Genomic DNA, 12,147 nt, shown 5'->3' on the forward strand with positions numbered 1-12,147 from the left:
ACTCTGGCATTTGCATCAAAATGAATCAAGTCACTTAAAAAAAATCCGATTTCGTAGATGGGGTGGGATTGCCCAGAGCTCCTTTTAAGGATGTTTTTTTAAAAAAATAGCTCTGCAATCACTATTTGCATCTAAAAGGATGGGAAAGCCCATTTTATTACAGTGACCTGCCTTGAATCGGGCAGAGGCAGGTACCATCCCACGGCTTCAGACACACCAATGCACTCCACGGTTGGAAGCCGGCACCACGAAATCAGATTAGATGGAATGACAGAAAAGGCAAAATGAGAAAGAATCTCAAAATGAGGAATTTTGCAGTTTCTCACAATGCAAAACCGAAGTAACCCACCATGCGGGGGATGCAGGAATGGCACACCCCAGGACACACAGCTCTAGCAGGGTGCTTGTGGAGCAGTGGGACTGTGTCCTCTGGGCTCATCCCACGCTCAGCCTTTCCCGGCTGAGCTGGCACAGCATCCCAGCACAATCACCCTGAAAAGGGCGACAAGCCCCAGAGCAACTTCTGCTGTGACGCTTTGCAACAAGACCAGCCATTTCAAACCTGCTGATTTAAGGAATCACTACCACCCCTCGTTTTATAAATTCGTTGACTGGTGAACTTTAAGTTATTAATATTTCAGGGGAAGAGCAAGGCCCGCACTGCGCCACGGACTCCCACCCCATGAACAAGTGTGCTCTCATGGGGTGGGGAGCCTTCAGAAACACCAGCACCATGCTGGTCCTCCTCTGCTTCAGAGCACTGTCACAGACGATGGGTTTGGGGCAACGCGTTCATCATTGCAAAGGCTGATGCAGCAGAGCTCCTTTCCAGGGCAAAACCAGCATGGAAAACACAACCGATACAGTCAAACAAACAAATTGACCTGACGCTGCAAGGCAAACAACTCCTCTCCGAGGCCATTCATTTTTCATTTCACCCCCTCGCCAATCCTACAAGCAGGGTTTAAAAAGAGAATGGAAAAGGGGGAAAAAAAAACCCGAACAAAACAAACCACATTCAGTACATTCAATGATTTGCAATTAAAAAGAGAAATTATGGTGTTTCTGAAGTCATATGCAGCATTCCCAAGCCACTGCTATTTCATTAGGCAAATCCAGGGCTGCACAAATACCCTCCTGTGGGCTCCTATTAATTACAATCATAGCCCAATGGAACACAGTCGTGCCTTTAACACGACCTGATTTAAACGGTTGCCAAATAAACTGTAACCACATCACAGGTAATTACTATTCATTTTCAGCACACTAAAAGTATTTCACTGGTCTATTATAACGGGGGAAAAATAAAAAGTCACTGGCACGGTGAAACTTTCCAACTGGGCTGCACAACACACCGCTGCCCTCCCAGCTGCGCCCGCCGGAGCCTTCGCCCAGCACCACGCAGAAATCCAGCCGAAACCTCAATTCTCTACTTGGGCAGAACCCCCAAACAAAACCAACTTCATCTCTCCAGATCCCTCGAATTCCGAGCAAAGTGCGAGCTCTGCTTTCGCCCAGGTGCGATGCATCCTGAAGCTTTGAGACTTATCGCAAAGCAAGAAAATCTGGGGTAAGAAAAAGGGGGGAAAGCAGTTCTCGGGAGGGAAGGGGAGGGATGCCGAGGGGGGGATGCTCCCGGCGCGGTGCCTTACCGCTGAAGAAGCTCTTGGCTCGGAGGTAGCCGGCGCTGAGGCGCAGGACCGACAGCTTGTCCAGCCCGGCCACCACCTCCTCGGGGAAGGGCAGCAGCCCCGCCAGCCGCTCCAGCTCCCGGTTCAGCCGCTCCCGGTGCCGCTTGGACGGGTTGGAGGTGCCGCCTTCGGCCGGCCCCGGCCGCACCCTGCCGGGCAGAGCCGCGTTACCGGGCGCCGGTCCCGGTCACGTCCGTCCCCCCCCCCGACCCGTCCCCCCTCCCCGGGACCCTTCCCCTCGCCGCCCACTCACGCCCGGGGCACCGGCTTCCTCCGTTTGCGACCCGCGTACATGGCCGGGGCCGGCAGCGCGTCCCCCGGCAGCCGCCGCCGCCGCCGCAGAGCCCCGAGCGGGCTGCGGCCACCGCCGCCCGGCCCGCAGCCGCCCGCGGGGAGAGGGAGCGGGGCCGCCCCGCCCCCGCCCCCGCCCCGGGAGAGGAGGGGCTGGGGGTGGGGGGGAATGGGGATGTGGGGGCTTGAGGGCATTAGGAGGTGAGGGGGGTGATGGGTGGGCGGGCGTGAGTCGCGGGCTGAGGGGGAGATGTGGGAGGTGATGGGTGGCTGGAACTAAGGGGGAGACGTGGGTGTGACGGCTGGTGGATGGAGGGTAAGGAGGGATGGTGGGTGGGTGGGTGGGGGTAAGCGGGAATGTGGGGGGCTGAAGCGGATTGGGAGGTGAGGGGGGTGATAGGTGGTTGGAGCTAAAGAGGGATGTGGGGGTGATGGCTGGTGGATGGGAGTGAGGGGGGATGTGGGGAGAAGGACAGGTGGGTGGGGGTAAAGGGGAACATGGGAGATGATGGGTGAGTGGGGCCAACAGGGACTGGGAGGTGAGGGGGGATGTGGGGGGCTGAGGGGAATTAGGATGTGTGGGGAAATGTGGGGGACTGAGAGGAGGATATGGGGGCAACAACGGCTGGATGGGAGTGAAGGGAAGAAGGGTGTATGGGGATGATGGGAGGGAGGTGGGGCAATGACAGGCAGGTAAGCAGGGATGTGAGGGGCTGAAAAGGAACTGGGAGGTGAAGGGGACATGGCAATGACAAGGCAGATGGAGGACGAGGGGAGGAAGCAGAGCTGTGATCCCCACCACCCACCTGGGCGAGCGGTGGGAGCACTTGTGTCACTGCATCACCCTGGCATGCTGGAATGACTGTCAGGGTGACTGGGTGCACATCAGTGTGCATGTCCCTGTGCATGAGAGCGCCTGTGCACATGCATGCGTGGCAGTGACACCCAGGAAGCTGTGCGTGTGTGTTGGCATCACAGGTGACCATGCCTCTGAGCCCCACCACTGCACAGGGCAGCTGGGGGAGCAACAGGGGGACACTGTCACACCTCTGCTGCTGTGCACACCCACAGTGGCTGGGGACAGTGAGAACGTGTGTCGCACACCTGCCCTGGGCTGGGCACACATGGCTGCACTCTAACCTGGAGGCAGGGTGTGCGTGCATGCACCAGGCACGGTCACCCTGTCTCTGTCCTTCCAAAAATGCTCCACCAAGTCACAAGCAGCAACAGGGCCGGAGCACCAACACCCAGGGCAGCAACCTGTGGTTTCTTTGCCTGTAATATTGGAAGGCACCCACATGGCTGCATTGCCCCCCGAAATTACCCTGTACAAGGCAAAGCACAGCCCTTCCCCCATCTGTGCTCCCAGCCCCATGCCTCCCCGGGTGCAGGAGGGGGGCATGAGCCAGGACTGTCCTCCTTCAGCCAGCGCTCAAAGCAATCGGACTCCGGGTTAAGCCAAAAGCAGGCTTTTTCAAATACTTGCTCAGTCAAGAGGGAAATGAAGAGACACTGTTTCAGGTCAAAACAAATCATCAGCGCTATACAAAGCAAATCGCCCTTTAATACGTAACCAAATACAGGGGGTGAGTTTCAGGACATCTTTTTCTCCTCAGCATCATCTGTCTGCCAACAGCAATACAAAGAAATCATAAAGCGTAAAATGAGACACTGCCACGAAAATAGATGTTATATGCACACACACAACGTAGGAGGAGGTAAGACACAAGTAACGGAGCGCCAGGGGTCTCTCTTGGCCCCAACCAGCAGAGCCCGGCAGGGTGCCACCTCCCCAAGGCACACCTCTTGCAGGACCCTGGCCTGGGGCCATGCACTATTTCCCATCACACGTGCCAGGACAGCAAAGGCTGGTGAGTGGAGTCCATCCTGCTGCTTTTTGGGTCCATTGATGTGTAAGGCTCCCTATCATCACGAGTCAGCTCCTTGCCCCATCCTCGGTGCTCTTCCAAGGCCACTTCAGAGATGTCTGGCACATCTCCGGCATCGCTTGGCTCCCAGCCTGCAGCCAGGACACTTCCTGAGCCCCATCTTGCCCTGTCAGCAGCCCCGGGAGCCCCAGCACAGTGAGACAAAGCAGGGCACAAAGCAAGAGACCTAGGGAGATCAGGCCACCCCATGCCAGTACATGTGCAAGCTTGCTGCTGGGCTAGCCCTGCACTGATTACCTGATTTCACTTGCTCAGCAAACTACACACTTAATGGTGTGAGAGGCAGATGTGATGCTCAGGGTGGCAGGTGCGAGGGGGGAAGATGTGGAGGCCCCCAGTTACTCTGACCAAGCTGGCTTGCTGTGTCTGACCTTGAATCACACCACACACCTACCACATACCTCCCATCAGGTTTCCCCTGATGGATCTGGGAGAATTTGCCCCATGGCAGGGGGAAAAAAAAAAAAAAAAAAAAAAAAAAAAGAAGTCACAACTTGGGTTAAAAAAGTACAAAAGAAAGAGAATTCAATGAAGTGGTTATGCTGGTCTCCAGGACAAAGGTTTCAAAGGCACAAAGTTGGTCCAAAGTGGAGAGGTAGAAGACGGTCACTGCATCCCTTTCTGCCGTTCTCACTGCTCTGGCAAAACCACACACCCTGAGCAACTGCAGGAGTAAACCCCATCATCCCTCTGCCTGACGGCACAGTGGAGAAGGCAACGACAAGCCAGTCACAAATGCAAGGGGCGTTTGGTTGGAGCTTCCCCACCCTGCTGCCCAGAAAGGTCACAACAGCTTGATACCCGCTTCTCCCAAATTCTCCAGGAAGGCTGCTGAAGAGCCCCAAACCCTGACCTGCCTCTGCTCTCACCAACTCCACCTCCCACAGAGACCCTTCAGATGCTGCTGAGCTTCTCCAAGTGCTTGGTAGCATCCCCTTTCCTAAAGGAACTACATCACCATGAGCTTGGGAGGAGGAGGGGAGATGGAGAGCTCAGGAGGGAGGGAGCAAGGAGCAAAGCAGAGGGACTCAGGCAGGCTGAGATGATGCAGGGGACTGAACAGCAATGTGACAAGGGTGGTCCACTCATACAGGTGATGAGGAGACCATGCTGCATTGAGAAACAGCAGTTCAGTGCTACACACCTGTAAGGCAGCAGGTCCATCTGCAAGAGGCTGCAATGAGTGCGCAGGCCAGCAAGCAGGGTCCTTCCTCGGACCCTGAGTCTGAGAAACCTCCCCACTGGCATGGCTGCGTCTCCCTGAAAGTATTATAGGAAAAAAAAAAAACAAAACCAAAAGACAAAAAAACGATAAAATACTTCATCCTAGACTGCCTGAAAGCTCTGCTAGGGCACCTCGTTTCAGGCACTGGAAGAAAAAATCCTGAACAACCAAGAAGCATGGAGCACCACTCACAGATGTGCACGGCCAGAAGAGCTCGTAATTGCAGGTGGGTTTTCAAAACGTGGCTCCTAGTTCACAGTAAGGCTTCAAACCAGGCTGCCCACGAACGATGCTGTGCCTGCACTCCCCTGGCACCACCCCTCCCCCCATCCATGCGAGCTGGTGCACCCCTCAGGTCCTGCAGCCCTCACACCTCACCTTGGGCTGGACCTCGCAGGCGCAGCGCGGCTGCCCGCCGGCAAAGGATGCTGATGGGAAGCCAGGGCCCCCGCTCAGAGGAGGGCAGTGCTTCTGCACCCACCTTTGCAGGGAGAGCTGCTGGGCACCTCAAAACTGAGCCTGGTGAGGAACATGATGCTCCATGGTGGCTCTCACTGAGGCAAGGCAAAGCACCCAGCTGCTGGGGAAGGGATATTTTAGCAGCATCCCTAAGAAAGCTGCTCTCAAAAAGGCTGCTTCTATACTGGCACTCAGGCAGCACAATGTGGTCCAGCTGGTGGGTGCTGGGACCCGTGTTGGACCCCAGCAGGAGCCCGCTGTGTTGCACTGAACCCGCCCCGCTGCATCTCTGAGGAGCTGCCCCAGCCTGCAGCAGCCACGGCTGGCGCTGCGTGACCCACTTGTCCTCTCGGAGCGCTGCCTGCTCCCCTGCCCAGGAAACGCTGGGCTCTAGGTGGGGTATGAGCGGCTGTTTGGGGATGCCACCATCCCCTGGCAGCTGGCTGACTCCTAAGGGTGCTGATGCTCGTGCAGGGAGAACAGCCTCCTCACCACAGAGGTCCCCAGCCCCAGAGAACAAGGACTCATGCAAGCCCTGTGCAGGGCAAGGAGCAGGCTGGGAGGGCAGTAACCACAGCCCAGCCCCCAGGGAGCTCTCGGGGCTGCCAGCCAGCAGAGTTTGTGACTCCATGTGCGTTCCTGACACTTCCAGCTGCTTCGGAGCTACGGCCATCCAGGCCCCTGGTGGGCAACATCCAGGAGAAGCACTCTGGCCCAAAGCATTGGCTGGGTTTGCCTGGACCACCAGGACACTGTGCCACTGAGTCACCAGTGTGTTTGAGTGCAACGGAGGCGGGCAGCTTGAGCCCACCAGCTTGCACCCGGGCTGGCTCTGATCATTAGGAATAGTGTTATCTACAGGAGCAGAGGTAGCAACCTCTGCCTGAAGCACTTGTCCCGGGTTTGCCAGCTGAAGTGCTACAGAGGACTTGCTGCTGGAGACCAGGACATCCAGAACAGTTCCCCCCATCAGCCTGGCTAAGTGAAACGGGACCTGCTGTTCTGGCTGAGCAGTGCTGACCTCAGATGTAACGGAGACTAGAGAGACCACAGCATCTTGGCCTTGTGCACCAGGTGCCTGGGGCTGTGGTGGGCCTTGAAAAGCTGAATTAGTTGCCCGGCAGTGCTGGAAATGAGCCGCAGCACTGTTTTCCTCATCGCAGAGTGATGCACTGCAGTGCGGGAAGTCCATGCTCTTCCCAGCATCCTCACTGAGGAGCATCTGCTCCTCATAGGGCACCACCTCGGTGGCCAGCCTCTCGCCACCCTCCTGAGCTGGCGGCTCCTCTGCACCCAAGCTGAGCAGAGCCTCCTCCCAGCGCTGCAGTTCTGCATTGTCCACGTTGAGGCTCTGGAGGGTCTGGCAGATGTTTCCATTCACCTTGCTCTTCTCAAAGAGTGTTTCTATAACAACCAGGAGGGAGTCGCTGTGCTCTCTGGCATCACCAGCTTCCTCATTCTGGCTCAGTCCAGTGGGCTCAGCAATGGCATCTGGCAAGGAGAACTGAGGCACATCAGCGTGGGAGATGTATATGGATGCATCTTGATTCATCATGGCCCCAAGAAGAGAGTTGGGGTCTACTGAGCGCTGCTTTGAGTGCGAGTTTGCTTGTGTCTGCAACTCCTCCTTAGCCTGGAAGGAGTCCAGGAATTCGGGAAGGTCATTCCCGTACAAGACTGCTTCTCCCGTGGCAAAGCTAAAAGGCAGCTGCAGGTTTCTCTTCCACAGATGTTCCTCCCCTTCTTCATTCCTTCAGGGCAGAGGGGAAAAAAAGATGGAAACAGCATGAGCACCTCCTCTGAGCCAGGCAAAAATCACCCTGCCAACCGTGGGACAGGAGCTCACAGCCTGCCCTGGCTTTTCTAAAGAAAAGGGTGCTGGGCTGAGCTGGCTATGATGATGCTGGTGGAGGACCAGGGCTCTGGGGAGCCCACGGGGAGGTCTGCGTGGCTGAGGGAAGGGCTGTGTGTCCAGGGCTCACCCCAGGCAGGGTGAGTGTGTCTGCAACCCCCTTGTCAGAGCTGTTTCACTCATGCCCACCTGCTACAGGAGGCCACGTGCTGCAAGGTGCCAACCATGCAACCCAGCCACCCTTTCCTCCACCCTCATTGCTTCCACGTGCCTCGGGCAGCACCACGGCCACCCACGCCAAGAGCAGGTGAAGGCAGCTGGGGATCTGGTGATACTCACGACAGGGCTCGCTGCCGGTCAATGATGCAGTCGGGTTTGCTTGCTTTGTACACCAGCCGGGCATTGGCCTGCACCCACACCCAGCCACCTTTCTTGGTCAGCAGCCGGAAAACCGTCAGCCCGCTCTCCCCTGTCTTCATCACTGGGGCAGGGAGAGAAGAGAGGCGGCACAGACACGGTTACTCCGCAGGTGCAGACAAATGGCACGTGCAAGAGGCCACAAGGTTGAGCGTCACCTTGCACCCGTGCGACAGGGGAGGAAGATGCAGGACGCAGCCAGCACATGATGCCACGTGCTGTGCTGTCCCTCTGCCAGCTCCCTGAGCAGGTATGACACCCAGGAGGGGAGAGCCTTTATCACAGCCGCCTCAGACCGGGGACAGCCCACCCGCTGAGGAGCAATGGTACTGGCACAGCCAGAACTGCACTGGTACCAGGGAGCCGCAAGGGCTCCCACAAACGCACCCACCCCGACGGCCCCCCCAGACAGCGCCGCTGCTCCCCCCAGCACTCACTTCTCACGTGGTTCTCCGCACAGTGCATCATGTCAGCCGCGTGCACAAACTGGTACCCGGACCCCCTCCTGCACAGCTCCGTTTCCGTGTACCCCAGGACAACCTTCCCCCTGCAAACAGTGCAGAAACACAATGACACCAGGAGTGGATCCCCCACTTGCATCCCACCAGCCAGACGTGATCCCCTGCCCAGAGCGCAGGCAGCTAGCCAAAGCCTCCCGCTTTCGGGGGGGTGCAGCTCTCCATCCTGGGCTGAGCCACATCCCCTCTTCCACAAAACCACCCGTGCTGGGTGTTTGCGAAGCTAAACCACAACAACCAAGAAGCACTGGTGCCCAGTTAACCTGCTCCCCATGTTGATGGAAGGCGGCAGCAGATGGAGCAGAGGTATTTAAAGGATGCGTAGATGTGGCACTTAGGGACCTGGTTTAGTGGTGGGCTTGGCAGTGCTGGGTTAACAGCTGGACTCAATGATCTTAAAGGTCTCTTTCAACATAAAGGATTTTATGATTCCATGGCAAAAGCATCAGACACCTTGCTGTGGGAGCTGGGTCAGAAGTGCCCTGTTCCTACAGGCTCTGGTTTTCTGCGCAGCGCCAGGGATTTTGCCACGAGGAAGGTGAGAGATGTCCTACTGGGAATCACAGGCCACGGGAGTGAAGTCCAGCTTGTGCTTTGTCTGGAAGATCAGCATCTTGGTCCGAAGCTCCAGGATGGAGAGCGGCTGGAGGAGAGTCGCGACGGCAAAGAGAGCAAGCGGTGACTTGTCCAATGCCGACTTCTGCTGCCCCAGAAGGAATTTCAAGCGCCCGCGGAAATTCAAGGCCTTAGAGGGGATTAGAAAACGTGGCTGTGAAACAAACAGGGTGATGGGGACTGGCTGTGCTCCCACCCCCATGGGACACGAGCTGTCCCTCGGGAACACACTAGGGGCAGAGGGGTGTCCAGGTGCCGGGCTGCGTTACCAGAAATCCCGAGGAGTTATCCAGCAAGCAGCGGAAGCGGCAGGTGAAGCTCCTCTCCACAAAGGAGGGCTTCTCGGGATGGAGGTGCTGGGGGCTGGACACAGCGCTGCATCCAGCCAGCAGCGGCTGCTCGCTGGGAGAGGCTGGGAAAGCAAAGGGAAAAGGAAGCTTTCCAAGCTGCGCACCTCAAGCTCATGGCCACCTGCTCCTGGTGAAGACTGCTGCTCAAGTGAACCCATGATCTTCACAAGAGGGGTAAGACCTTGCCATGGGAAATTACCAGTTCACAACAGTTTCTGGTCCCTTGCCTCTCAGAGAGGAGCAAGGCAAGCCGCCCTCACTGAAATAGATGGATTTCAAATGCTGAAAAGCCGAAAGGTTTGAGGGAAGCATCCCTGCCCCTCCAGCACAACAAAAACCAGCACGTCGTCACTGTTGGCTGCTTTTGGTGGCAGGTGGCCATGTCAAGCCCCGCGATAGCTGTGAGTTCCAGAGGGAGGCTACGGGATGCTCCTTAGCACAGGGCTGTGCTTGGTGGCTGTAAATGCCACCAGGAGGGTTTTCCAGCAGAGGGTGGCCATGCAGATGTGGCTGGCTGGTCCCCAGGGACCGCCCCACACTCACCATCATCATCAGCAGGCTGGGTGCTGCCAGGCACCGGGGCTCTGTGCAGCTGGTGGCGGAAGGCAGCTCTGTCGTCCGCGTGGATCAGCTCATACACGCTCTGGTAGATGAGATCCGACTGGAATGACACAAGGGGAAAAAAGCATCGACTTCTGCCCAGCCTGGCAAAGATGTCTGGAGGAGGACAGGGCAGGAGGCTTTCCTTTTATTTCCTAATTATTTTTTTCCAGACTTATATGGAGTTTCTTGCTATTTGAAAAAAGGTTTTTATATGTTTTTTTATTCCAAACCAGTGGGAATCCGTATCCCAGTGCAAACCATCCTCCTTTGGTGGACCACCAGGAAAGACAGACGTGCTGATGCTGGGAAGGTTGCCCTCACAGCAGAAACACCAGCAATTCCTCACACCTCCTGCTCCCAACACAGCCCCCTTCTTCTAGGGCCATGCCTTGGACCAGCCTTTCCCATCCCGGTCCTGCATGCTGTGGTGATCAGCACAGTCCTGCTAAGCTCACAGGTAGCTCAAGCCACCAACTGCCATGTCCCAGCCCTCGAAACACACCATAGCAGAGCCTCCTGCTTAACCAGACATACCAGTACCTTGAGAAGACCGGTCCCTGACTGACAGCTGTTTTGACTTGGGGCATCAGCCCACGAGGATCCCAGTGAGCTGGGAAAGGGTACAAACAGAGGACAAAGAAAAAACCACATCAGTGTCTGCAGGTGCAGGAGGAACCCATGCAGTGAAATGGGTTTAGCAGTCTCACAGCCCTCCTGTTGACTCAGCCCTTTGGCCAAAGGAGCTGAACATCAGGGGAATCAGAGGTAACAGGGTGGATATGGGGAGAGAGACCTCCTTTTCCTTGGCATTCCATGTAACCCATGGCACTTCAGGGCACTGACACTTCTCACCGGCAAGATACCCTCAGCCCTCCGTAAGTGGGAGCATATGGGCCCAGCAGCACGAGACAAGAAAAATCTCACACCCCTCTTCCACACAAAGACAAGGAGATACAGAGCCTGCCATTGCTCAGCTTGCATCTGTTCCCACTAAAGTCACAAGCATGTTTGTTGGCTTCCACAGCCCCCAAAGAACATGACTCATTTGAAAACATACATCAAAAATGACCCGAGGGAGCCGTGCAGGGAGAAGAAAGCCCCTGGCATGGCTCTCAGCACCTCCTTCCCAGACCTGGAGTGCATCCATCTGTTTACAGCCAGGAAAAAACAGTACCCACCTGATGAAAGCCCAGGTAGTCCTGCACAGTAGGGGAGATGTAGAAGATGTAGCCATCTCCTGTCACGGCGATGACAAATCCATTGAGTGCCTGAAAGCAGAAGTTAAGCCCGGAGTTACTCTCCCTAGCTTCAATCAGCTGAAAGATGAACGTCTTCAGGTGTTTCTTCAGCATTTGGGGACAAAAAGGGACCTTCTTCATCAACAAGAAACCCCACAAAAAAGAAAGCACCTTGTGACCATACAAGACTTTTAATCCTGGTTAGCTGGGGTTTGGTTTTTTTGTTTTTTTTTTTTTTTGTGGGTTTGGTTTTTCTTTTTCTTTTGTGGTTTTTTTTTTTTTCTTCAGTGTTAGCATGAGCAATGATCCAAGCTGGACTGACACCTTTTTCTAGAGCCATCACTGAAGCCCTCTCACTGCAGGCCAGCTCCTGAGGTTTCATGGAGGACCTAGAGTTAGTTACCTCCTCTCCGGCTGTACCAGCTGGGTATAGCTATACTCTTCTAGCATCCTGATTTTCTTTAACAAATCTGCCTATAACTTCAATAATAAGCGGCAACCGGTTGTGCAGAGGGAAGGACGACTGCCCTGAGCCATGCAGGACCCTGGTGACTACAGGAGGCACCTAGCATCGGTTCAAGCGTAATGGAGCCTCCAGAGATAGTAACCAAACTGCAGCCAGTCACTGACCTGACCTATTTATCCACTCATTCATTTTAAGGATGACCTCCAAAAACACTTCAGGCCTTGCTCCTCACCCTGAATTTTACAGTTAAGAGGTTATACCAGCTTTTTCTGCATTTCTGTATGTCTTCTCACAGTTTCTCCAATCACCCCCCAAAACCTGCCTTTTAACCCTTAGCACCCGAGGACATTGCTGTCCCTCAGACTCCTGCTCTCAGCTCCAAGGGTACATGAACAGCTCATCACCAAGTACACAAAGCAAGACCAAAGCCAGTCACCGTTATCATTCAAAGGTGGTAACCGAGCTCAAAAAAA

At 55.6% G+C, this 12,147-nt stretch overlaps 2 protein-coding genes across 7 annotated transcripts in view; both read right to left on the reverse strand.

Annotated features, from left to right (window-relative positions):
* LOC308068507 (aryl hydrocarbon receptor-like) overlaps positions 1 to 2,303 on the reverse strand; it is a 28,424-nt gene extending 26,121 nt beyond the window's left edge. For 3 of the 6 annotated variants that reach the window (XM_080399237.1, XM_080399241.1, XM_080399239.1), the window contains exons 1-2: positions 1,945 to 2,300; positions 1,653 to 1,840 (exon numbers count right to left, since the gene is read on the reverse strand). In XM_080399237.1, the coding sequence (XP_080255363.1) occupies positions 1,653 to 1,840; positions 1,945 to 2,177 (421 nt within the window). In that variant the 5' untranslated portion in view covers positions 2,178 to 2,300. Of the gene's footprint in view, positions 1 to 1,652; positions 1,841 to 1,944 lie in introns of all 6 variants that reach the window. The other 3 variants (XM_080399240.1, XM_080399238.1, XM_080399236.1) reach the window with 3 other exon arrangements.
* Positions 2,304 to 2,435: 132 nt separating this feature from the next.
* LOC308068209 (aryl hydrocarbon receptor-like) overlaps positions 2,436 to 12,147 on the reverse strand; it is a 31,580-nt gene continuing 21,868 nt past the window's right edge. Inside the window, exons 4-10 of the mRNA XM_080398416.1 lie at positions 11,149 to 11,238; positions 9,911 to 10,028; positions 9,287 to 9,429; positions 8,957 to 9,147; positions 8,322 to 8,431; positions 7,807 to 7,948; positions 2,436 to 7,366 (exon numbers count right to left, since the gene is read on the reverse strand). Of these exons, the coding sequence (XP_080254542.1) occupies positions 5,524 to 7,366; positions 7,807 to 7,948; positions 8,322 to 8,431; positions 8,957 to 9,147; positions 9,287 to 9,429; positions 9,911 to 10,028; positions 11,149 to 11,238 (2,637 nt within the window). The 3' untranslated portion in view covers positions 2,436 to 5,523. The remainder of the gene's footprint in view (positions 7,367 to 7,806; positions 7,949 to 8,321; positions 8,432 to 8,956; positions 9,148 to 9,286; positions 9,430 to 9,910; positions 10,029 to 11,148; positions 11,239 to 12,147) is intronic.

The sequence above is a fragment of the Falco punctatus genome (genome assembly GCF_963210335.1).
Source record: "Falco punctatus genome assembly, chromosome: 8".
Taxonomy (NCBI): Eukaryota; Metazoa; Chordata; class Aves; order Falconiformes; family Falconidae; genus Falco; species Falco punctatus.